General features: G+C 53.8%; 9 protein-coding genes across 9 annotated transcripts; 5 read left to right on the top strand and 4 right to left on the bottom strand.

Moving 5' to 3' along the window:
• Positions 1 to 273: 273 nt before the first annotated feature.
• On the top strand, positions 274 to 1,043 carry CGCA056_v002159 (uncharacterized protein; the record flags this gene model as incomplete). The annotated part of the gene is made up of 2 exons (XM_037317418.1): positions 274 to 302; positions 356 to 1,043. 2 exons carry the CDS (start codon positions 274 to 276, stop codon positions 1,041 to 1,043), a joined length of 717 nt encoding a protein of 238 aa, XP_037184169.1.
• Positions 1,044 to 1,083: 40 nt separating this feature from the next.
• Positions 1,084 to 3,134, bottom strand: CGCA056_v002158 (LysM domain-containing protein; the record flags this gene model as incomplete). The annotated part of the gene is made up of 6 exons (XM_037317417.1): positions 1,084 to 1,210; positions 1,269 to 1,360; positions 1,430 to 1,673; positions 1,728 to 2,209; positions 2,264 to 2,513; positions 2,572 to 3,134. 6 exons carry the CDS (start codon positions 3,132 to 3,134, stop codon positions 1,084 to 1,086), a joined length of 1,758 nt encoding a protein of 585 aa, XP_037184170.1.
• A 1,316-nt stretch (positions 3,135 to 4,450) lies between these two features.
• On the top strand, positions 4,451 to 6,229 carry LIP-0 (Lipase; the record flags this gene model as incomplete). The annotated part of the gene is made up of 4 exons (XM_037317416.1): positions 4,451 to 4,723; positions 4,793 to 5,177; positions 5,229 to 5,988; positions 6,040 to 6,229. 4 exons carry the CDS (start codon positions 4,451 to 4,453, stop codon positions 6,227 to 6,229), a joined length of 1,608 nt encoding a protein of 535 aa, XP_037184175.1.
• Positions 6,230 to 6,836: 607 nt separating this feature from the next.
• Positions 6,837 to 8,062, bottom strand: CGCA056_v002156 (uncharacterized protein; the record flags this gene model as incomplete). The annotated part of the gene is made up of 2 exons (XM_037317415.1): positions 6,837 to 7,421; positions 7,493 to 8,062. The coding sequence occupies 2 exons, from the start codon at positions 8,060 to 8,062 to the stop codon at positions 6,837 to 6,839; spliced, it is 1,155 nt and encodes a 384-aa protein (XP_037184176.1).
• A 960-nt stretch (positions 8,063 to 9,022) lies between these two features.
• Positions 9,023 to 11,070, top strand: KTXA-1 (Killer toxin subunits alpha/beta; the record flags this gene model as incomplete). The annotated part of the gene is made up of 10 exons (XM_037317414.1): positions 9,023 to 9,153; positions 9,229 to 9,524; positions 9,583 to 9,609; positions 9,666 to 9,809; positions 9,871 to 10,145; positions 10,200 to 10,287; positions 10,342 to 10,367; positions 10,419 to 10,542; positions 10,604 to 10,865; positions 10,923 to 11,070. 10 exons carry the CDS (start codon positions 9,023 to 9,025, stop codon positions 11,068 to 11,070), a joined length of 1,521 nt encoding a protein of 506 aa, XP_037184177.1.
• Positions 11,071 to 11,423: 353 nt separating this feature from the next.
• Positions 11,424 to 12,032, top strand: CGCA056_v002154 (uncharacterized protein; the record flags this gene model as incomplete). The annotated part of the gene is made up of 2 exons (XM_037317413.1): positions 11,424 to 11,720; positions 11,778 to 12,032. The coding sequence occupies 2 exons, from the start codon at positions 11,424 to 11,426 to the stop codon at positions 12,030 to 12,032; spliced, it is 552 nt and encodes a 183-aa protein (XP_037184178.1).
• Positions 12,033 to 12,168: 136 nt separating this feature from the next.
• Positions 12,169 to 13,019, bottom strand: CGCA056_v002153 (uncharacterized protein; the record flags this gene model as incomplete). The annotated part of the gene is made up of 2 exons (XM_037317412.1): positions 12,169 to 12,665; positions 12,722 to 13,019. 2 exons carry the CDS (start codon positions 13,017 to 13,019, stop codon positions 12,169 to 12,171), a joined length of 795 nt encoding a protein of 264 aa, XP_037184171.1.
• Positions 13,020 to 13,816: 797 nt separating this feature from the next.
• Positions 13,817 to 15,977, top strand: CGCA056_v002152 (uncharacterized protein; the record flags this gene model as incomplete). The annotated part of the gene is made up of 3 exons (XM_037317411.1): positions 13,817 to 13,819; positions 13,870 to 15,720; positions 15,792 to 15,977. The coding sequence occupies 3 exons, from the start codon at positions 13,817 to 13,819 to the stop codon at positions 15,975 to 15,977; spliced, it is 2,040 nt and encodes a 679-aa protein (XP_037184172.1).
• A 556-nt stretch (positions 15,978 to 16,533) lies between these two features.
• On the bottom strand, positions 16,534 to 20,089 carry CGCA056_v002151 (uncharacterized protein; the record flags this gene model as incomplete). The annotated part of the gene is made up of 5 exons (XM_037317410.1): positions 16,534 to 16,593; positions 16,642 to 16,753; positions 16,914 to 17,591; positions 17,643 to 18,249; positions 18,301 to 20,089. The coding sequence occupies 5 exons, from the start codon at positions 20,087 to 20,089 to the stop codon at positions 16,534 to 16,536; spliced, it is 3,246 nt and encodes a 1,081-aa protein (XP_037184173.1).
• Between the last annotated feature and the right edge of the window lie 4,353 nt (positions 20,090 to 24,442).

Genomic DNA, 24,442 nt, shown 5'->3' with positions numbered 1-24,442 from the left:
CCTAGGATTGAGCAGCGGGGTGCACCAAACAAGGAACATCGTTTTCGTCGAGCACCGCGGCCCACCGGGAAAGAACTAGCAGACGCGCCTGCCTTGTACAAGCTCAAAACGAAGCAATGGCAGTGGTACAGCTGCGTCTGCCATGCTAAAATTCCCTCGGGTACATCTAGCTGGTCACGTTTTAGTGAGCCTTGTGATGATTCTTGCGCGAGCAACGACCATGTCTGTGAACATTGGCCCGGTGAAGCTCCCTCGAAATGTTCTTTGGGCATCATGGGCTGGCTGCTCAGTTGTCGTCAAGCGTAAGCCGTGGATCCGTCCCCATCTGGAGGCCTTCCCTTAACATGTGTTGCAGCTACGCCGAGGGCCTGGATGTGCTGTTTGGAACCAACACGTTCCGCATCCAAGACATGGTGATCCTCCGCCATGCACAGCAGCTCTTCCTACCGCATCGTTGGGCCGCTATTCCTCGGCTGGAGATACAGTGTTTCTTCTCTCCATACGGCTGGATGTTGCCTGCCGAAAACACGCCCTCTGTTAATCCATTACCTCTGTACTGCCAGAAGGAGCCCTTCTACGACCTGATGGGCCACCTGCCAGACGCTTTCCGTAACTTGCAGACCCTCCACATTTCCTTGAGAAGCACGACGGCGAGGGCGTTCTCTCCTTGGAAAATTGCCTATACTCATTTGCAAGAGCTCATGAAGCCTGTCGAAAACATGCTGCGGCAACTGCCTCCGACAATTCGTGAGTGCACCGTCGCCGTCCCTAGCTCCCTTTTTTGGCAGAGCCGCGACAAGGCGAAAGAGGATGGCCGTACGGTCGAGCACTTCTACAAGAAGCAAAAAGAGCGGCATTGGTGTGAGTTATCCGGCCCAAACAAAGGGATAAACGGATACTGGCTCCAGCTTGGAAAGACGGACTTGTCGGCCGAAACCATCCTACCTAATTACTGCTTTGGAAGTGGCGCAGGTCGAAATTGGAGAGACGACATGAACGTTAAGGACGAAGATCTCATTATCTACGGGCTACACTGGCTATAATCATATGAATAGGAACTCCTTTGAGCACACCATTATCATCTCAAGTTGGCACGGGTGGTCCGCCAGAGATTGTCGTCGCTGGACCGCTAATGCCAATGCAGTACCAAGTGTCTCTCCAGAGGTTCAAGCAATCTGTACCAACTGCCGGATTCCAAGCATAGAAGTCACTGAGGGAAGTTCAAGGTCAGCAGCACACTGGAGGGTAGGAGGGATTCAGTTGCTTACTTGAGGTCTATGCCAGCGGCGTTGGCAATAGCCCAGCAGCCGTCGCCGTCTAGAGTGAAGTAAAACCTGCGGCAACCAGACACCATGCCCTCCTATTACACAGAGTCAGCCGATTCTAACATATACGGAGTTTTAAAAAAAGCAAGGAGGGCCACTCGTACCTGAACTGGAGACGGCGTCTGAATCGTAGCCTCCGTCGTGGTTGTTGGAGGCGCCGAAGATGTCGTAGCAGTGATGGGCGGTGCAGTCAAAGTGGCACTTCCGCTAGATCCTCCAGTGGCAACACAAACATAGACGTCTGCCTTGAGGCCACTGCATGACGTTGTACCGAGGGCAGGGTTCCAAGTCAAGAGCTGCTCGACAGTGATGCCGTTGTGGTCGGCAATGCTGGCACAAGTATCGTCACTACAAAGACGTTAGCGCATCGAGTCCAGCTAGCATTGCGGGTTACGAGCTCACCTGGAGACCAGCCAGAAGCTACTGCAATCCGTGGCGATGCCTGTCTGAGTAGGCGTCCCCGTCGGAATGGACGGCTGATCAGGGTCGCTCGTGGGGTCCGTCGGCGTGCCAGGAATGGCAACACAGTACGACCACCCAGCCTGGATGCCAGAACAGTCACTTCCCACGCCGAGATTCCACTCTAGAAACTCGGCGAGCGAGAAGCGCCCAAATCGTCCAACAATACTGTCACAGGTATCGACTTTGGATGCCTGATACCAGATGGTACACAGGCCTGTGGTGCCGCCGGCAACATTGGAAGGCCGCGAGGTAACGGTGGCCAGAGGCGGCAGGTTGTCGGTGTCCAATGGATCGTATGCTGCTATGCAGTAAAAGTAGTCGAGCCAGAGACCGTTGCAGTTGCCATCGAGGGCCGGGTTCCATTCGAAGAATTGTTCTTCAGTTGAAACACCAAAGCCAAGGATCACTTGACAGTTGTCATCCTGTCGGATTTCGTGTTAGCAACACTAGAAAAGATGGATCGAGGGAACACATACCGCCTGCGCTTTGTAGAATGCCCGACAGCTTGGTGACAGACCAGGCTGAGTTGGCGAAGGCGTAAGTATCTCAACAGGGGGGAGAGATGTAGGAGTGTATTCAGTTGGCTCCGGAATGGGCGTTGTCGAACCGTTTGCAGTGGGAAAGTTGTATGAGAAGGTGGATGTCTGTGGTTTGATACTGACACAGACCCATGTGTCCCAGATCAAACCACCACAATCAGAACCGATTGCCGGGTTCCACGATAGACTGCAGAATCGAGTGTTAGAGCAGTCAAACAGTTCAAGGAATGGGGAGCGTAACATACAAATTGCTCATCGTGAGCTCCGGTCCTCCGTACGACTCAACGATGTAGGCACAGGTATGGGCATCGCCCACGTAGTGCCAGTCAATGCAGTCAGCGTGCTGCCCAGCCTGGGTCTTCTGCGGCGGGAACGTTGTGCCGATGGTTGTGCCGGTGATATTCCACTCGGTAACGGGCACTCGAGTTGAGTACGTCGCATTTGGCGTCGTGACAGCCGTGGTCTGGGTTATCGGCCCGCTGCTGGTGCTCATGACCGAACTTGTCGATGAGGTCGTCACCGCTGCGCCAACGCCAACACAGTAGGCATTCCCAAGCCAGAAGTTCGTCAGACAGTCCTCAGAGACGTCAGGGTTCCAGGCTAGAAAGTCCTCGGCGCTGATGCCGTACTTTTGCTGAATAGACCAGCAGCCATCACCGTCTACGACGGTGTGAAAGGCGTTGCAATTCGGCGCAATGTTTGGATGTGTTGGGCCGCCCGGCGTTGAGTCTTGAGCACCGACTGTTCCCAGCAGCACTCCGACATAGACGGCGACAAGGCTTCGAGATAGCATCATCGCAACGCCCATGGACAAGTTCTCAGGGTTGTCTCTGAAGTTGGGAAGTTGAGATATTCTGAAATTCTCGTTTAGCCCACTCGCCCTTCGGGAGGACAGAATAACTTACAAGTCAATCTTCGATGAGTCCACAGACACCTTAGAACCTTCGGAAGTATCGGTCGTTGGCTAAGCTGGAGAGTCATCTGTCCGTGATCACGCCCAAGTAAGGAACCCTTGATGAGCTTTCACATATCCGGGAACTAGATATTGATACCTCCGGACAGAATCCTACGTCTGGTAAATGCATAGACTTTCACGAGAACAACTGTAAGACTCGTCACTTCAGCCGCTCATCATCACCCCTGGTGGTGTGCAGCCTAATTAGCATGCGCCCACTTGAAATTAGACCTTCAGTCACAAGAGCCAGTAAGAAAAAGACCTCAAGACATTTGAACCGGTTATCAACATGCCGTTGGACAATAATTCAAGATCATGGTAGCATCTTGCCTTGCTGCCAAGGCGAATCTTGGATCAGGAAACTCGTAAAGCTGCAATATTCATAGTCGGTTCTTCAACTAAGAAATTGAAACGATGAACAAGGATTCGTTTTGAGGGGACGGATTTTGAGGTTCAAGTACCGGTACTGTCAGCATCAAGTTGCATTGAAACTCATTACCACGCCGCGCCAAGAATTATATCGGGCCAAGAATCGTCTCGGAGGGACTTTGGCACAGTCCTCCAATTGCCAACAGCAAAACATACGATATATCCGGTGGCAATTACTCGGGAGAGAGGCAACCTTACATGAGCCCCTGACTAGTAAGGGTTCTCAAGTATTCCTTCATGCCATGCACAGGACCAGATATGCATGCCACCTTAACATCCTTCGCGCCTTGGCGGTTGCTCCCGAATGACATAGTGTAACACTGCAGGAAAGAAGTCTTTGGGGGCCGGAACGAGCCATCTGGAAAGAAGGCCGGCGTTAATTTGGATGACATGGCGATGTCGACGGGACCAAGTTGAACAGGTTAGGGCCAAGAGCAAATCGTGGCACTCGGAGGCCCCGGTATGCATCGAAATATTCTTGAGAAGTTTGGGTTTTCTCTCTTTGAATCACGGTTGTTCTCGAACTTCTAGTTTTCAGTCTTGTCCTCCACTTCAATAATCTTTTCCGGGAGTTAAAGATGGCCTCTTCTGTAATGAAGGGGTTATTGTTACTATTTACATTCGTTGGGCTCTGCCACGGCAGAGTCAGCCGTCAAAATGGGACGTCGCCTTTCGCTCCATCTTCAGTCGAGCTTGTTCGACGAGATGACGACCCAACTGATTTCAATTGGGTTAATCACATGGCTGCGATTGGAGACAGCTTCACAGCTGGAATTGGGTCAGGGGAGCAGCTTGGAGACCTTATCCACAGACACAACGACTGGGTTTGCTCCCGCTACGACGGCACATATCCTATGATGGTGCTAGACAAGATCGGGAGCAGCATCGACAAGTTTCAATACCATGCCTGCAGTGGTGATCGGTCCATGCACATCTTCGACCAGGCGAATAACCTGCACAACAATGATATTGACCTGGTTATTATGACTGCCGGAGGAAACGATCTTTGTCTTGTGAGTCAGTTGTTTCGTGATCATGAAAGCTTAGGAGTGCTAAGTTGGATTTGGGCACAAATGATCAAGATGTGCATCATGATCCCTTTCTACTCGGAAGACCAGTGCAACCAGGTCATTGCAAAGGCCCAGGAAAACATTGACACCATTCTCAAAGACAATCTCAAGCAGATCTTGGAGGCTCTTGACGCCAAGATGGCTGAGGATGGAATTGTAGTCTATAATGGCTATGCCGAGTACTTCAACGAAGAAACGGACGCGTGTACGGACGATGAGATTTGGTACATTCCCAAGAAGGGGCCCTTTACCGGCCTTAAACTCACCAAAGAGCGCCGGAAGAAGTTCAACGCTCTGGTCAGAGGCATAAACGATAAGATCAAGACAGCGATCGAAGAGGTGAAAGACAGCGTCAGCTACAAGATCGGGTTCTCAAACTGGGATCGTTGGCCACGGAGTAAGATGACAAGTTTCCATACGGCATAAAGTTTTTGGCTGACAGCCATAGATGGCGTTGACGGGCAATACTGTAGTCCCAGCTCCACTGGAGAGTATCCCGACAAGAAACAACCGGACCTGCAGTTCTTCAAGCTTGATACTCACGTCGAACCTTATCTTCATGATGAGCTCCGTCGCAGAGAGGCAGAAGCTGCAGAGGTCCTCCAGTCAGAAGAAGTCAGACGCAAGGTAGAGGCCTTGAAAACACGAAGCATCTACGAGAGCGTCCTGTACAAGTCGCCTGATCCTCGAGCAATCGCGCGCTCCAAACTTGATGCTCGTGCTCCTGAGCCTCCTGGTTGTCCTGGTGACGATAACCCCGACACACTCCCCTTCCCTTACAACAAGCTTTGGGACTACTTTGGTCTCGGTGCTCCTGACTCCATGGGCAAGCTGTTCCACCCCAACGAAGAAGGCCACCGGACCATCGCGTCCTTTGCCATGGCGAAGATTATTGATCTGCGTGCTGAGATTCTTGGGGTTAAGAGCGATACCTGCACGCCCTCGGAGAAGTTCACTTGTTGGTCTGGCACAGGTAGCAAGGGGTATGCTTCGGTGAAACGTCTCGACGAACACTACGGCAAGTTCTGCGACGGAGTCAGTCCTTCGACTGGGTCTGGGGAGTGGACTGGTAAGGAGTCTTATGACAAAGGGACGCCTGACGAACACGAATTCGTTGTCAAGCTCGCCGAAGGTGCGGGTAACTTTGACAAGGCTCTTTGCAAAGAAGCGTTCGCTCGGATCATACATGGTTGTGATGGCGGAGACCAGTGAGTAATCTGTCTTTTTCTTCCCTACAGATAAAGAGCTGACTTTGATAGCAACCCATTGAATTGGAAGTATGGCGGCGAATACCAGCAAGGGCTGTTCACGTACCAAATCAACATCAAGCGCGACAATCGCCCACCGCTGATCAAGGAGCCCTATGGCTCCTGCTTTGGGACCTGGTATCCTTTCGAGGCCAGCAGCGTGTACAAGCTCAAAGGCAAGTTAAATACTCTCCAAGTGTGATGAAATGAAGATGAAAATCGTGGCTGACATTGGAATCGCAGGTGCTGGATGGAGCACTTGGGACTGGGGGCAAAAGACTCTCCTTAGCAACGCAAGAAGTTGCGTTGGTGGCGGCCTGACCCAATGGAAATTCGATTATTATGACGAGCCAGATGAGGATGGCATGGAATGGGAGTCGTCCTTCCGGACTGTAGTCTGGGTTGGACGTTGCTTCAAGAATGAAGGAGTTCAGAAGGCAGCCGGCGGATTGACCAACGGTTGCAGCGGGACAGATGTATTTTAATTGAATGATGGATGTTGAAGCAGTCGATTCTTTTAGCTCCCCTGCTTCGGTGAGTTATCAATCATCATATCATCTCTTTCGTACATTTATGGTGGCTTTGCGTTGTTTCCATAAATGCATGAAATCATGTATGAATAACAGTCAAAATTCGAATGCTGTTTCAAAGTGACCTTAAAGAGGCAGACGAACGAAAGAAAAACAAAACCGCGGTATGAGAATTGTATTGAATTTTTTAAGACTCTGAAAGACTAGAAATGGACATATTGTCGTTAATCTCGTCGAAATGAAAAACAGCTGAGTGCCCGATTCCATCCTACATCTCCTTTAAGTGTTACAGCCGGTACCTTCATCCTTCCGGCGTTCTTCCGTGAATCTACTGTTGTTGGGATCCTTCAACTCACTGAAGAGAGACTTGTAGGTCTTCCTCGGCACCCCATAAAGCTTCCTAATGCCCTGAACATCTTGCTCAGAAGGCGCCGTATTATATTCCAATTCCTTACCGCCGGCGCGCGTGAGGATCACGGCGCGTCCGTCATCAGCGCCCTGCCCGGTGGCCGTCCCCGAGCCGCCTGCTCGAGATGGGTAGAGCATGATGGAGCGTTCGTCAAATTCCTTAACGCTACCGACGAAATCTTCCGACGAGTGGAGAGGCAGCCACTCCATCGCGCCTCTGAAGTCGTTCTGGATAGCGTGTATACGTTTCTCGCAGGACTGCCTCAATCTCGCGTTGCCTTCGCCATCTCCATATTGTGCGATAAGTCTGGTCTTGGTCGCCTCGTAGTCGGACAAGCTCTCACAGTGAAACTCGCCGTACCCTGAGCCGAATTGAACCCGATCACCTTTAGTCGCCGTGTAGGGACTGGTCCAGAACTGAGGGTTCTGGTGTTCATGGTGCAATCCCCAAGCGTGCTGTGATATACGATTAGCTTCATGGGTGTTTTGAGATGCCGCAGGCGCGAGCATGAGGCATTTGAACTTACACCCAACTCGTGAGCAAAATTGGCCACAATATTGAGAGTGCCGATCTTTTCTGAATCACAGAGATCCATCTCTGGACTCGGGCCATTGTCGTCTTGGGTTGGAAGGCCAAGGGAGGTGCCGAGATAATTGCGGTCATTGTACTTGACCAGCAGAATCTTTCCCTTTTTCGCCTCATAGTCCGCTTTGCTGGTTACTTCTTCGTAGGTGAACTCATCAGGGAGACCGGCCGCTGACCAAAGGGCTTTGGCGGCATCAAGATAGACTTCCAGTTTCTGCTTGGCCTCTTCCGTCTCGAAGTGGAAGCGAATCTTCTTGTCTGGCCATTTGAAATGGCTCAGCAAGCGACTTTCTCCTTGTGCGCCGCCGTCTTTAATGGTGACCCATCGCTTCTCTGTGCTGTTGAACGATTGGGTGCCGACTTGAGTGACGTTGACGCCTTCGAGGTTCAGGGTGATTTCGACAGGAGCGTCCACAGAGGGGTAGTGAAGAGGCGCCTCCCACATACGAGAGCCCGCGATGACCCCGTGGGCCAACACTGCGGCGAAGATCAAAGAGCGTAGGCTATACATGACGACTGAGCAACTTGTTCAACCTGCTCTGGCTTCTTTCGAAGAAATTGAAGACGTGAAGACGGGACAGAAACGAGTAGATCTTGGACGGGACGCTGCAGAATACCCAGTCTCCCAGTCTCAAGCATTACAAGTCAATTTGCCTCTCGCGAATACCTAGGTAATAACCACCAGGCAGCCCTTCACAGAAGTCCCGTTCGTCGATGTGACCTCAATGTCTCTCAGGCCGGCCCCATGTTGATCACAGGTTGATATCATTTACAAAGGGGCCGGCGCAATGCTGACGCCGAGACGGAGGCAATTCCGAAAAGAGGCCATCGTAACAACGCTCCCGTTCCTCTGGAAGATTGATCACATCGTTGGCAGCGTTGAAGAATCTCCGAAGCGTTGCTCTGAATCCTTGAGTAACCGCCGGTGAGACTATTGTTTTCGTGCATCGGGAGGATCAAAGTTAATCATGAGGTCTTGTTTATCAATGCAGCCAAGAAAGATATGTAAGCCTACCGATGCTACTGTAAGGGGTTCAGCATTAGTGTACCTGTATTCCTCTCTGTACCAGTACCTATTCATCTCGTTGGTAGACGATGTGACGCTGAATCTTGGCCTTCATCAGCCCTGTCAACCGGACCAACTTCATCAGATGACAATTCTCGCAAGGTTACGGCGGAATCCTTCCTATTTCTGGGCATCGCAGCGAAAGGACCTTTGGTAATAGTATTCTTATGCAACTTATCGAGGATATCGTCAACTCGAGTCAATATGACGCCCGAGGCTTCTTTCCAAGCTCCCTAGGGGGATCTGGCCATGAAAAGTTACGTTGACGAGTTTGCCTCTTGGGTTCTGAATCTTTTGCGCTGAGAATCGTCCTTCAACTCGTGGATTACATTTTACAACTGCTTCTGGTTCATCGCAACCAACCTTCAGGCCTGGTCGCTGGAAAAAACACATTGATCCTTCATCATGTTCGCAAGATCATGGAGCTGTTTGTGGCTCTTCCTCCTCTCGTCAACGAGCGTTGTTCAAAGCCAGGACGATGAGAAGTACCAATGCTCAGCAAGCGAGGGTTGTGATGTTGGATGCTGCGGCCCACTGTGAGTAAACCTACAAATTGCGGCCCTTCATCACCTACATTGACGGCAAGACGCTGACCTGGGCATTGATAAAAGCAACGCGGAGACTGGCAAAGGAGTCTGCGGTCTCGGCCCTGAATACTGTGGGGAGGGCTGTACGTCGCAATGCGATCAGAAGAGCGAGTGCGATCCTGGCTGGGGAATGGAGTGGTCGAAACTTGCAGAATGCCCGTTGAATGTCTGCTGCAGCAAATATGGATTCTGCGGCACGACGGCCCTCTTCTGCGGTAGCAACATCCCGCCTCAGCCTCAGTGCGATGCTGGTGCGAGGTCTTCCGATGGCAGGACGATCGGGTACTATGAAGGATGGAACTTGGCAAGACCTTGTGGCAGTAAGTGCTTTCGTGCTTCCTGGTATCTTGGGAGTTGGTCGAGACTGACAATGAATAGGAATGGCACCAAAAGACATTCCGTTGGGTAAGTCCCATTTTTTTTTCATTGCATGGGGATCTCCTTTGCTCATGCGTAGACAGGTATTTACACGCACATCAACTTCGCTTTTGCTCTCCTCAACCCGAAAACCTTCCGGCTGGATGACATGGACGCCGGGACTGCATCGCTGTATGGAGACGTTGCGGCACTGAAGCTCAAACAACCTGATCTAGAGGTTTGGATCGGTGAGAATCAAATATCTCTGCAGATGACCGAGCAAGTAAATTCTAACATGCATGCTCTTAGCGATTGGAGGCTGGGCCATGAACGACCCAGGCCCGTACCAAACTGCATTCTCAGACATGGCCGGCTCAGAGGCCAACCAAGACGCCTTCTTTGATTCCCTCCTCACCTTCATGAAGAAGTACGACCTTGATGGCGTTGACCTTGACTGGGAGTATCCCGTGGCAGACGACCGCGGAGGCATTCCGGAAGACTTTGACAACTATGTGAACCTGCTTCGAAGGTTGAGACAACGCCTCAACGCCTCTGGGCGCAAGTACGGCATCAGTCTGGCTGTGGTAAGTTCACGGAGTAACTGGCCAACAAGAATAAAGCTCTAACCTTGTGTGCAGCCCGCCTCTTACTGGTATCTCAGAGGCTTCAATCTGCAAGAGATGGAGCAGTATGTGAGCTGGTTCAACATCATGACATATGACATCCGTAAGTTGATCTTCCAAGCTCATGACGTTTGCTGATGTTTCCATCTTTTATCAGACGGCGTATGGGACAAGACTATTGACGTGAGTTTATCAATCGACTCAAGTCGGATCCGCAACTAACTGTTCATGTAGGCTCTGGGTCCTTATGCATTGGCCCACACCAACTTGACTGAGATCGAATTGGGTCTTGAGCTGTTCTGGAGAAACAACATCAACCCGGAGCGCATCAACCTTGGCTTGGGTTTCTACGGGAGAAGTAAGCGGCCCTCTCAAATTTCAAGACGTGGTGTCCTAGGTAGCTAACACGAGCCCGTCAGGTTTCACAATGAAGGATCCCAACTGCATGTCGGCAGGCTGTGAGTTCACAGAAGGTGCCAAGGGAGGCGAATGCACCGGAACCCCTGGTGTCCTTTCCGCTGCCGAGATTGTGAAAATCATCGACAACGGCGCGACGCTCACGTTTGATGAGAAAGCGGCCGTCATGATTGTGACTTGGGACACGGATCAATGGGTCAGCTGGGACGATGCCAAGACTCTGGGGATGAAGGTTGATTTTGCGAATCGGCGTTGCTTGGGAGGGTGAGTCTTGCACTGAGGTGGGAACACGATGACTGGGTTCGAGCTAACTGGCTGCAGGACGATGGTATGGGCGATCGATCTGGACGATGGTACGCTCATTGATGCTTTGGGCGAGAACATTGGACGACCGAAACAGGATACTATCGATGAGTGGCCTTTGGTGTTTCCTTGTCTTGGAACGGAGCAGCCAAAAGACGAGTTGTAACCTTAGTTGTGAAAGTCAGGTGGCTTCCATGCAAAGTAGCCTAGTGGTAGCAGGCAAGGCAGTCCTAGTTGTTGTAAATGCAAGAGTGACATTCCATGGCTGCGATGACGCCGGAGCTCCACGCAGCACGAGTGACCCGTTCGTATTGCTGCCCGTGGCCTAAACCAGGCAAGCAAGCAAGGTGGGGCAGCCTAAAGTGCCCTTAACGCGGGGTGCCTTCAGCACTTTCCTTCTGTCGCGTACAAGCATGTTGAACCCCGATACGCGCCGGCGATCATCGAGTCCTTCTGTGGTCATCCAACTTGTACTCACTACATCACATCCCTCACCAAGCCAACGTCCTGCATTCCACCATGGCGCCCACCGAGTCTGCCATCCTGCACAACTACCTCACGGTACCGGCCCAGCTCCCGTCCGTCATCAGCCTTGAGGAGTTCACAGAGCTTTTCCCAAAGGCGCAGCGGACAAATCCGCAGATTCGCCTGCTGTATCGCGACCTTCAACACCAGAGGAGGGCGCTCGTCGACACAGTCACGGAGAACATCGCCGTTGAGGAGAAGCGAGGAAAGTACATCAGACGGGACATCGCGATTGCCCGACGCAAGGAAAAGAATGAGGATGCGGACCAAGAACTTGAGATTGAAAGAGCGGTACGTCGCATGCGTTACGGTGGCAAGAGGTGGGCGGTCTACTGACACGAAAGGCAGCTTTTTGGTTCGGTGGGCGCGGACCCCAAGCACACGCTCAATTCCATAATCCCGGAGATGGATACCGCCATTGCAGATTTGCAGGCGGAGATCCAGCAGCTCGAGGCGCAAGAGGCCGCGCTGCTCGAATCCGTCAAGCAAACGGTCGGCACCATGAGCGACCTCCGCTACGGCAAACTCTCCAATCCCCGGCTAAAGGAGGACGTCATCGAAGGTCTCAAAAGCGTGCAAGATGCATGTGAAGGGAAAAGCTGATCCAACTATAATTACTATTTGGCACTACCTGGTCCAAAGGGACGTAACCCTTTCCTGGCCACCAAGGTGTCTATATCGCCTGTCATGCCTACCAGACCCATCCTCTCACTCGCTCCCCAGCCCCAAGTGGCATCATTTATCGTGCAGCACCGGCAGCAGGGGCGGCGCCACCGGCGGCAGCCTGGCGGCCGTCGAGGGTGTTGTTCATGCGGCGGTTCATAAGGGTGCGGCTACCGAAGGAGACGAGGAGCATGAAGAGCCAGTTGGGGATCAGGTTGAAGGCCCAGAAGAAGTAGCCGACGGGGATAGACAGGTTGTTCTGAGCGACCCAGCTGTTGAAGGGGTGGAAGATATTCTCGGTCAGAATCCAGTCCTCCTTGTTGCCCTTCTTCCACAAGTCAATGATGTCGTCGGACGTGGTGGTCGTAACGTTGAGACGCTTCCTCCAGATATCGACCTGCGCTCCGGGGGGCAGCATGCCGATAGACCAGATGGAGGCAGAGCTGGCGGAGAAGGCGTTGCAGAGAACGGGCTCGTCGTCGCAGTTCAGGAGACCCAGGTGGGGTGACTCGGGCAGCTTGGCGAACTTGGACGCGGACTCGTTGAAGGCAGTCTCGATCTTATCGCAGTGACCTAGAATAAAGTTAGCACCCAATGTAGCCTGCAGGCAAGATGCGAAAGCGACGTACCGAAGCAGGTCTTGTTGCGACCAGTGATCAGAACCCACCACTCCTCAGGTGTTGTGGCCTCGGCCTTGACGGGCGCGTAGAGGACATCCTTCCAGTTATCAACAGTCAGAACTGAGACGGACTTTGCTACGGCGTCGGGAGCCGCAGCCTCGGGTGTGTCCTGCTTGGTCGCGCTGGGCGCAGAGGCACCGAAGGAGCTGAGGAAGTTCTGGAACTGGGCCTTGTACTGCTCAAATGGCGACTCAGCCGCGGCCGCGAGGAGCGGCAGGGCGAGGATTGTGGTGGCAGACACGCGCATGTTGTCGGTTGTGGTGTGGTTGAAAGGAGTTGTGAGCTGTTTGAGACAGATGTCGCGGTTGAGCGTCCAAGCGACGGGATGCTGGGTATGCGGAAGTTGGCGTGAGGGGAAACGACGCGAACTAGCGGGTGTGCAAGAAACAGGGCAAACGGAGATGACGCCGATTACACACGCTGCCGAAGGCCAAGGGAGGGACGATGAACGGGATGGGGGTTTGAGGGAAGGAGAGGAGAAGTATTATCTGTAATGGGATCCGGTTGGAGACAAAGAGGACACAGAGTCGGGACGAAAAAAAAAGTGGAAGGGGCGCAGAGGTGCAAATGCTGAAATGACCCTTTGGCACCTCCTGAACCTTGCCCACTTCCGCTGTGGTGTGCTTGCCTTTGGTGATCCGGCTACCTGACGAAATCACGGTGCAAGGAGCTTGGGGCGCCTGGGGGGACCAGAACACTGTGAAACCCACTGGCCGGGAGACCAGCAGCTGCAGAACCACTGGGCCAGTCGCTGGAACGCCAATGGAAAATGGAACCCTGCCCGTTTGCTGCCTTCGTAGCCCCTAACCCAAAGAGGTGTAGCCTCCTTGGCCAGCTGGGACAACGGTCCGGGGAAGCAGCCACATTCCGTGTCACACAGCCACATCTGCCCATCAAGTCGTGGCTGAAAGCTGCATCAGATACGTACCTGGCGCAGTTCCATTATCTAAGGTGGAGGGGAACGCGTCTGAAGCTCCGGACCGACTTGGTGATTTTGAGAGCAACCACCATTGCGCAACCCGGATAGGAGCGCATCCCATCACAATGGTATGTGCCCCTGAGCATGATGTTCTGACATATTTCTAACATCATCACAGCCTCCAAAACCTGCAGAGCCAAAGAAGAAACGCGGTCGTCCTTCCAACGCGTCCAAGGTCGACGACGCGTCGGCAGCATCCCCAAGCGCTGCGGATGCTGAGCCCACCACCCAGGCCGAGGGTGCCGACGAGACCCCAAAACCAGCACGACGAGGGAGACCAAGCAAAAGAAAGGAAGCAGAGCCAGAGCTCGAACCTGAACCAGAGCCAGAGCAATCACCTACAGACGCCTCCAAGCCCAAGAAGCGGGGCAGGCCTCGGCGCGAAGAGGTCAACGAAGCTACGGCCGAGAGTTTCGAGCCTTCAGAGCCATCTCAAGCGAAGAGAAAGAAGAGAAACGCTGTTAGGGAAGAAGATAACGAGCCTGAAGACCAAGAGCCAGCTCCTGCAGAGAAGACAGGCAAAGGTAAGGCCGGCCGACGAGCTGCAAAGGAGTCTCAAGTGGAAGTCGAGGTCGAACAAGCGGACGCAGGAAATGCAGGAAAGAAGAGGCGCGGACGGCCAAACAAGGTCGCCGAAGAGCAACAAGAGCAAGAGCCGGCGCCGGACCCAGCTACCAAGCGGAAACGTGGTCGTCCGTCACTGAATAAGCAGGCCGTTGAAGCTGCAGAAGAGCCGGATGCTGCAGAGGAGGAGGCAGCGCCTAAGAAGCGTGGAAGAAAGCCCAAAGAAAGGGCAGTTGAAGCTGAAGAGAATGCCCCTGAGGAGGAAGCATCACCTGAAGCGGTCCCGAAGAAGAGGCGCGGACGTCCAGCTGCGGGTGACAAGGAACAAGCCTCGCCCGAAAGAGAAGCACCCGAGAAGGAAGCACCTGCGAAGAAGAAGCGTGGTCGTCCCTCTCTTCAATCTCAGGAGGATTCTCAAGAAGCCTCACTACCCGAACCAAAGGAAGGCCGCAGGCGCAAACCCAAGCAACCGACTCAGGCTGAGGAGCAGCCCACAGAGAAGCCGACTAAGAAGCGGCGTAACAAGCCCTCCCAAGAGGAAGAACCTGAGGAGCCCTCGCCAGACACAGCACGCCGTCGCAGAGGTCGCCCGCGCACCTCCGACGCATCAGTGGACCAGGAAGATCAACCTGCAAAACCTCGCAAATCCAAGAAGCGCCCCGCAGAACCCTCTGAAGAAGCCCCTGAGCAACCAAAGAAACGTCGCCGCCGCACATCCGACGAGCAACAAGAACAGCAACAGCAACAACAAAAACAGAAAGAAGTAGCCCCGACCCCCAAACCCCGCCGCCCACCTGCGAAATACCGTCACATCGCCGAACGCGTCCGCCAGATCCCCCGCTCGACAATCGAGGAAAAATGGTCCCCCCTCCTCCCCCCATCCCTATCCCTCATCTCCAGCATGCTCCGCCTCGCAGAACGCCCCGTCCTCCAGCGCCTCGCCTCCAACGAGAAACGCTGCGACCAGGCCTCCTCCGCCCTACGCCTCGTCACGAACCGCCTCAACAAGAAACTCTCCCGCGGCCTCCCCTTCCCGCCGGCCTCGGCGCCGCCCCGCGCGGGCAGGAAGAACCAGAACGACGACGCCGGGCGCGCGGAGGAGCTCGACTTTGAGCGTGTCGTCGACAGCGTGCGGTCGCTCGAGAGACAGCTCGATCCGCTGCTGCACGCCGTGCGGCTGCTCGAGACCGAGAAGGAGCGCGAGGAGCGCGCTCTCGAGGAGGACTACAGGACTCTCAGCACCCTGGAGGCCAATGCCAAGTCCGAGGCGAGGAACTTCAAGGACAACCTGCGCAAGACGCACGTTCTCGTTCCCGAGCAGAACAAGGACGCCAAAGACTGGGCCGTCGGGGATGAAGACTTTAAGTTCGTCCCCGACGAGAACGTGGGCGACGGTCTTTTCAAGGTAAGCAAGCAGCCTTCCACCCCGTACAGCGAATGCCTCTTTCCTAGAACTACAAATGCTAACCTTTTCAGGATCTCGAGGATGAGGAGCTCCAAGCGCTGGCCAGTCAGGTTGGCAATCACATGGAGAGCATGCGGAACAACCTCCAACAGATCGAGGGCGTTGTCCCGCAGATCGGAAAGAGCAGGGCCGCGCTCCAGGATGTGCTGTTCAGGCACCTCGATCAGCAGGCTTACGAGAACGTCTTGTTTGGTTAAGGTACAGGAATCCTTATTGAGGCTCTTGTATTTCATTTCGAGTGGGCTTTTGGGCGGTTGTGTCTGTATGCGGAGTATGGGTGTGTTGGTGTATTGGAAATTATGGACGGACATCTTAGGCAGGTCTTGGGCACTTCTGGCTGTGCTCGGCAAGACTTTTATTTAATGATTCATGACTACACAGACTCGGCAATGGGGGCCGCATCGTCTGATCCGGCAGATTTGGCGTCATCGTGAGCCCGCCCAATACCGCTTTGGTATTTCTATCCGCACTACGTGTCAGCTAGCTTACTCTTGCTTCACCTGCTTTATCGGCCATCTTGAGGACGTCTCGTGGAACCTCAGCACGTCACTGGAAAGAGAACGGCAGAAAGGCGAGAGCCTTGCCATGCCCAGTTTGAGCTACCACCAGAATTCGTTGTCTATGAAACTATACACGTGGGGAAATTCCAAATTCCATACTTCGACCCCAATCTATACCGTACAAAAACCGTGACTCATGCCCTGTTGAATGCTCGCGTACGAGACCTCCAAGCCACAAAATCACTCCTTTTACTCATGACATTAAGAGCCCTCGGGCATTATCGTTGGTGCGAGGGTTGAAACTGTCGTCAACCTGAATGAATTAGCATAATACAAATAGCCTCGAGCTGACAAGACTGACCAGAAACACACTGTCGTTTGGTAGCGACTGGTACCAATTCTTTTGCCAAATCTCAGTCTGGCCAAACATGAAGAAACCAAAGTGTTGAACCTCAGCTTCGCTGTTCAAGTTCCTGATATGTCATGTCAGCAGGTTCATCCAATTGCCGCATTGCAAAGCAAGACTTGCCCCATTTTCATCTTGCAGCTGAATTTCAATCTCGTCTTGCGATCTCCTTTCCCGCCCTCAAGAAACAAGACAACCAATTTTGAGTGGCCCTCAGGTCTCACTACAATTTGCCAATGGACTCGATGTCGTCCACCGCCGAAATGTATCCCTCCTCAGTGTGGGAGGTAGAGCTAAAAGACAACCGGCTAGCTGGAGTAGCCCAGTGCTCCGTTGTGGTCGGGGTCGTCAAATCACCGTTGGGGGCAATGGCCAGGCTGGCCGGCGTGACCGGGCGAATAGACAAGGCAACTTTGGCGGATGTGCCAACATCCTTGCTCTTGTCGTTTCTAAGAGCAGCGTTGTCAGCAGAGCCGTCGCTAGTGTGGTGGGCTCCTCCGTATTGTCTCGATTCGTTCTCCATATCAGCGAGCGCTTGGGCTGGATGAGTGGCCATCTTGGCCCGTAGCCTGGGACTCAGCGTCGCGACGCTTCGCTGGATGGCCTCGACGTCCTTGTATCCACCCTTAGTCGGCAGAATCTCGAGTTCGGGATACTCCAGCTCAGCAGACTTGCCCTTCGGCTTGGACTGCACCATCTTGGTCAGACCGGTCTTCATCGCCTTGCCAAATTTCTTTGAGAGCGAGTGAGCTGCTTCCTCGTCCTTGTAGCCATTGGCACCCATCTTCATGTCTGTAATCCAGCTTTGCTGATAGGTTGTGCTGGCGAGAGCGAAGTCTTTCTGCTTGACAAGGTCGGTAGAGCCAGCAGCGGCGTTGCGCTCCTCACGAGTGTGAGATGCGAATCTAGCCCACGAGGCAGGAGGTGTTGCGCGCTTTGCCGGGCCCGAGCTCTACTGGGTACCTGCAGTGAACGCGTCGTTGCCTCCGTTGATGTCTCCGTCGTCCTTGACTGCAATATCTTTATCCGCATCATCATCAGGGACTGGACTGACAACTGTGGTTTCTGAGTGAGCCGGTCCGACAGATTTGTCGCGCAGATTGTGCTCAAGCTCGAAGGCACGTTTCCAGACAACAGTAGCACTCTCCCTCAGCGGGGGTGCAGCGAAATCATCAGCGGCTGAGATCGGTTGCATATGGGATCTGATGCTCAAGTTGGAGAGCTTCTTGGCATGGCTGAGCCGCTTGGGAATATCCAGCGCCTCGGGCGAATTGTTCAGGGGAGTGAGCTTCGCGGACGGCTGGCTCTTCGACTTTCTATGGCCAATAGAGCTTGACTCAGCGCGATGAAGCAAGAGGTTGAGGAATGACGACTTCCGACTGTGAGTGTGGGAGGCAGTAGGCGTAGGGGTTGTGGGAGCAAGCTTGTTCTGGGACTTCTCAACGCTGTCCGAAACAATTTGGTTGACTGCAATGGGGGGGATTACTGGGTCTGATCCAGAACGCTTGCTTGCGGCCGTCCGGTAGGTATCGTCGGAGCCCTCCTGGCGGACGTCTTTAGGGACTGTGTCTGTTAGCTGATTGTGTTTTATGGGTCATCATGCAAAGTTCCTACCGCTGAATGGGGACAACTCAAGCCCCTTGAAACTTTCCAGGCTGTATCTCGCACCTTCCTCGCTGCTGGGCTCTTTGGAGCCGTCGGGGGAAGTCTGACGAGTGTTCTGCGTCGAAGAGTAAACAGAAGAAGACTGATACTGAGGAATGGAAGCCAAGTTGGTAGCGACGATGATCTTGCCCTTCTCCTCGTTGTTGTCGTGGTGGATCGGATCCTCCTGTGCGGGAAGCGCCTTATCCTTGGGCTCATGTTCTGCGTTCTCAGAAGTCTGCTTGTAGACTTGCTCCTGGTCGGGCTCTTGAACGCGAACACTCATTTCCTCTGACGTGCGAGTGTTCCGATCCATCTCGTCTTCCATGTCCAAGTTCATGGCCAAGGCACTCTCGAGATCGGTAGAGGAGCTTTCATCTCTTGGGAAAGCCTTGATTGTGAGTTCGCCAGAAGTTCCAGAGGCAGGGAGGCCAGCGGAAATCGGGGAGTGGGTGTTCTCCTTGTCAGTGTTGGGCAAATTTCCATTGCAGACAGTCTCGCGAGACACGGGCTCGCCCTTCGCAGGCTGTTCATTAGCGGGAGCTAAGGTCTCTTGGGAGTCCTGAGTAAGAAGCCAGATATTCAAAGCCTCGCCTTCTTGGGATTGCGAAGACTCTGAAGCGCGAGAGTAGTTGGAAGCGGTGACGCTATCAGGGGTGCATGCCGCCTGCTTGTTTCCTTGGCTGGGCTCACCGCGACGAGTCTTCGACTGCGAAGTGCCTTGGATGTCGGAAATGGAGGTGTTCTGTGTGGTTCCAGTAGAGACATCTCCAGTGCGGTTGGAAATTGTGGCCTGACTGTCACCCTGAACGGTGTTCTGGGAAAGGTTCCAGCTTCTGAAAGAAGCGTCATCCTGGCCATCGGGGGTCTGTCTGGCAGTCAAGACTGGAGGAGGGGGCATGGCAGGCAGTGAACCGCGCTCGCGCAGCACGATCTGAGACGCGGAGGCCCTACCGAGGTCGGGTCTCGGGAAGCTGCCTCGACGGCGGTCACCTCTGATGTTGCCGGTGTGGTCGTTCCTAAGTCTCGCAGCAGGGGGCCTCGTGATCGGGTGGTGGGGAGTTCTAGGTGGCTGATATCCGACGCCTCTAACTCCTTCGCTAGTAGCAACATAGAACTCGAGTCCCTTTCGCCATTGCTGGCTGTGGTGACTGGTAATGCTGCTTGTCCGATCGTTGGCGCCTTGGTCGTTGGCATCTTCCATAACTGTTGCCAACTCGCGGACTCTCTTACTTCCACGCGTAGACACAGACCGAGAACCGCTGTTCTCGCTCCTAATTTCGGCCTGAATCCGCGCATGGTTTTGGAGCCTCACTGATGCCCGATAATCCTCCGCCGCCTTCCTTCTCTTAAGTTCCTTAAGAGCCTCAGGGTTTTGGTTGGCCGGGGGGTTCGAGCCAGTGACGTTCTTGTTGTCTGTGGACAAACGTCGAACCAATCTGACGATAGGGCCATCGCGCAGGTTGGGTCCATTGTCGTCATCCTCCGCATCGTCAGCGTATTCCGCAAGGTTGATATCCCCATCGAAAAAAGAGTCGGGAGTTCGGGCATTGCCGCGCGATGAAAATGAACCCGTGTTAGCTCTGTTCATCGGGGCGGCCGGGGGGTAGTGATGGGGACCGGGGGGCACCGGGAGCGACACATTAGACGCAGAAACAGGACGCGAGCTCGGCACAGTGTCGGTCTTGGGAGTGTCCGACTCGGCCTTCTTTGCGTTCCATCGATACGGCACGAAGCCGCAACAGGCGAGCTTCTTCATCGCGGCTCGAAGCTGTCTTTGTGGTCTGTTTGCCTTACTTGCGTTGATCTCCAAGCGAACGTGAGGTGGTGATAATCGGATGGGTAGCAAAATACCGAAAACCAATCCAAAGATAATTGCTCAACGGCCCAAGGAGATGAGATAATGCAATGAAGGTATCGAGCGAACGAAAAAAAGAGTGTCTTGGGAGGCCAAAAAGCCAAAAGTGAGAGCTGTCAAAATCTTGGCGAGGTCTGCTGGGGGAGATTGAGGCAGCAGGAGGGAAGAGGGAAAGGCAGAGGTAGGGCAGAGGGAAAACTCTGAAGCCAGAAGGCGAGGGGTTGAGGTGGCTCGACGATGTCATGCCTTGGTTTCATGGGAGGGAAAAGGGCGAGAGCCAGTGGGAGGTCCTTCTCGATGGCTTCACTTTTTGCATTTGTGGCAGTCACCAGGGGCGACAGCATCCCAAAAGGCGGGCACTAAGGAGGCTGGACATCCCTCAAAGGCAAGCACCTTCCTCCCCCCTCGATGCTTTGCAGTTGGTGAAAGCGGGTATCAAAGACATTGTGATATCCAGTGAGCAGTCCTCCTTCGTGGTGTTGCAGCTGAGCATTTGCTCTGGCGCGGCCATAGACTCTTGTGACCCAGTCCAGTCTGTTCTGAGCCTGCACGTTCTCAATGCCTTTCCCATTCAAACGCACGTCTTCGGATCTGAAACATAGCGGGAGTGCAGGTTGCAAACATTGTTTGAAACATTTCGCAAATTGGAGCTGCACTGATGATCGAGACGAACTCGAGCGTTATTTGAACGATAGAAATCTGCGCTTGTTGAAGTTCGACGTGCCGAGATCAAGCTATCAGAGTCATCACATGTCGTGTCGTGAAGTGACTGAGGCCGGTAGTTGAGCCGGTGACGATAAAAGCCTCTGACAACGAGCTGCGTCCATGGTAGTGTTATTGTAACCGCGCCGTCAAATTTGACGTGTGTAGTAGCACAGTCGAAACATGATAGACTCGGACTTTTGAGTGGTCCCGGTCAATTGACCATGTTGGAAGTCTCCTCGTGATCCGACATCCAGTATACGAGCCAAATCGTCATAGAAGGGGTTCGAGTTAAAAGAACATAAGTTGCAACTCTTGCGCCTTGAGCGTCGTTGCAAAGCTTGCGTCTTGGGCGACGTAAATCATCCTAGACTTCTGAGGATAAATTTCGAGTGATGCCGTCCATTTTGAGGCTCTCAAGCTATCCATATAGTAGTCTCGAGATGGACACATACAAGCTTCTTCAATGTATGATGACAGGAAAATGTAGTCCGTACCGTCGCTAGATATAGCAAGTCTCAACGGGGTCGAGACAAAGTCCTCCACTAAGCGACCTTTGCTCACCAAGGAGAGACGCCCTGGAATACCGTACATCATCCCAACCACTCGGTTCGGAAGCAACTCGCCAGACCTGCAGTCATCTCTACCAGCGTCGTCGACAGATGAAGTCAGCAACAGAGCCTCTAGTCGGTGGGCCAATTCCACCAGGTCCAGTCTTTGGCCCAGCCAAGACGCGGCCACCCGTCCGCCCTACGAGGACGATGCGGTGCGAACCCTGTGGCGCATGCCACTTGGCACACGGGGCGGCTTCCTCGCATGCGGACGGCAATGCGGAAGCGATGTCAGAAGATGTGGGCAAAAAAAAAAAAAATTCCAAGCCTCATGTTGCAGGTTGAGTGTCGCAGTCTGGACTCTCCTTCCTCCTTCAGCCTTTTTGAGAAACCCGAGCTCCTGAATTGTTCGAGTTGGAGGTGCGGTGCGGCGAGCTTGGGATGTCGTTGCCGGGTGTTTTATGGGGCAACGGAGCTTCCGCATGAACTTGGCCGACAGGGTTCGGGTGAGCGACCCGATTGTGTGTTGAACAAACAACACGGAGAAGGGGTGACTGAGGTGAGAGAGGGGGCCAGACAGGAGAAGGCCAAACCAACCCCCCCTTCTCTACTAGGTAAGCAATCCAAGCCTCGAAGGAGGAGACGGTGCCAGGGAGCTACCGTGTTTGAAGTCTGCGACGGCTGCGCCGGCCTGGATCGCCCGGTCGGGCAACTTTTGATTAAGACGCTGTCAAGACATCGGATGAAGGAAGGAACGGACGGCAGAGCTGCAGCCTTGAATACGATGAGCTGCGAGATGCGGTGCGAGGGAGGTGAGGTGGCTAGAAGTTGGAAGAAGCAACGATAAAGGCGGGGTTTGTCTTTGAAAGTCAGTAGGTAGGTGGCGACGAGGACAACGACGATGGCGGGGCAGGCCAATTGTGCCTCGCGCGCGCGAGATACGAAAAATGCAGCGGCAGTTTGAGCCAGATATCTCACTCTCGGGCAATTGTGCCTTGAAAGCGGGCTCGACTCATTTCAAGCAACTTACGCGCCCCCAGGCGGTGGTCCGCGATGGTGTTCGTTCGTAGGCGAGCGAGAGACAGGCACCACCGAGAGCACCAGCTGGGCCGTGTTTCCGCTGGCAGCGGGGAGCTCAGGCCGCAGGCGGTGACAACTCATCTGTCAATCAATCGATCAAAAATCGAACCGACCCAAGGTGTATCCGTAAGCTCTCACGCAATCAATCAACGTAGCGCCTACAGAGCGAAATCAGCCGAAGTGAAGGCGTACGAATCCTTCATAAAGGCCTGTCCGGGGTGTTCAGGTGAAGCGCGAAGGACATGTCAGCTCTTCGGCAGGGCAATTTCCAGCGCGAATTACCTGCGAGATTAATCACGTCTAATTGACCCAGCATGAGCAGTTGGCAGAGGCGCAGAATCTGCAAAATGTAGGGCAGATGGATCATGGACCAGAGAGTTGGGGTAAGTGCCGGGAAGCTGGGATAAGGGACGCGGTCGGCTTCATTTAATCAAGTGGGTGAAGATGCAGTAGTGAACTGGTGAGCTGGAATACGGTCGCCTGAAGCTCTGGAGACGCATGTCGTTGACATAATCTCTGCACAATCAGTCTGTGACACCACTTCTGGGGCGAACCCTGAGGGGAGAGATTTGTTGTCCTGATCCCTGCAGAGATATCAGAGGGGGGGGGGGGGAGGAAGGGCCAACTGCGCTGTTTTCCCGCAACCTGGGAATTTTCCCAGAATCCCAGATGAGGTCCCCGCCGTCAATTCCGGGGAGAAGAAGTCGACGGCAGCCTGCAACTTGGAAGAGGTCCCGTTCATTGTTCCATTGTCAAGAAAAAAGGCCCCCATTCCGATGGGCCGTCCACCGGGGCCATCGTCAAGGTCGAGGTCGAGGTCGTTGGGAGGATAGGAAGAGGTTGTGGAGGGGGAAACAGGGGAGAAGAAGAAAAAGGGGATCGCCTCGGGGGTCTGAAACGGCCCTTCTCGGGGGTTCAATGCTTGGCCCCCGAGAGATGCCAGGCTCTGTGGCTTGCTGGGCAACGGTACCTGGATGAGCAGGTCCTGTCAAGCAAAGTGCTTCCGTCTGATGATGGTCAATTTCTCGTCAGATCATCCCGCTGTTTCGATCTCACGTTTTCCTGCTGGGTGTTTTTGCAGCCAGGGCCATCCCGGGCTTTTCGTCTGTGCCAGTCAGCGTCGCACGAAAGAGCAGCGAGATTGAGAGAGAAAGCAGCAGGCGACCGTTTCACAGCAGGGCATTACGGATACAAAAAATTGTTCAGCAGATCTCTGTTCTTTCTGCTTAGGCCAGCTGAGCGCATGAGCTGAAGAAGGGACGAAAAAAACAAAAGTCAATTGACGGCATTCTCAGACGAAAAAGCCCCGACGACAAAACTCAAACGCGCTCAGAGAGAACAAAACCAAAAACAAAACAACAATAGAAGACCAGACAACAAAGCAAAGCAACCCGCTTTGCAAAAAAGCCTAGACCGCCCTTCATCTCGATCACTGCTGGCGATCATGGAGAAACGGAGATTTCTCGACTCCACGGGACACGTCTTGGCTCTACGGCTTCTCGTGGGCATCCGGGAAGTTTAGAGGTTGCATACAGCAAAAGTGATTCGCAGTCTCCGTAGTTTGCGTGCGCGGTACTTCGTAGATGAGAATGGGACTCGGGAGGAGAGAGTGAGAGCGCATGCTGCACCCAGCGCACAGCAGCGTCGCACTCAATGAACCATTTCAGGACCGCCCACCGCGCGCCGATCTCATTCTCCTCAAGAGCCGGCGCCACATCGCCGCCGCGACCCCTTGATGATGCACCTGCGTAGCGAGAGCCTGAAGGAGGGGGAAAAAAAAGGGACGACGATTTTGACGGCTGTCTTTTGCTAGGTACGATCCATCTGGAGACTTGCGGTTGGAGAGAGATGGAGGAGGGGGCCAAAGGGGCGTCAGGGGCTGAGCGCAGGCTCCATGCTGGTCGGTGCTGCGAGGGTCGGT

Source organism: Colletotrichum aenigma, assembly GCF_013390185.1.
Source record: "Colletotrichum aenigma strain Cg56 chromosome Unknown KSG_Cg56_contig02, whole genome shotgun sequence".
In the NCBI taxonomy this organism is placed as follows: domain Eukaryota; kingdom Fungi; phylum Ascomycota; class Sordariomycetes; order Glomerellales; family Glomerellaceae; genus Colletotrichum; species Colletotrichum aenigma.
Note: the sequence above shows the minus strand (reverse complement) of the source record. Positions and strands in the feature narration are given on the sequence as shown.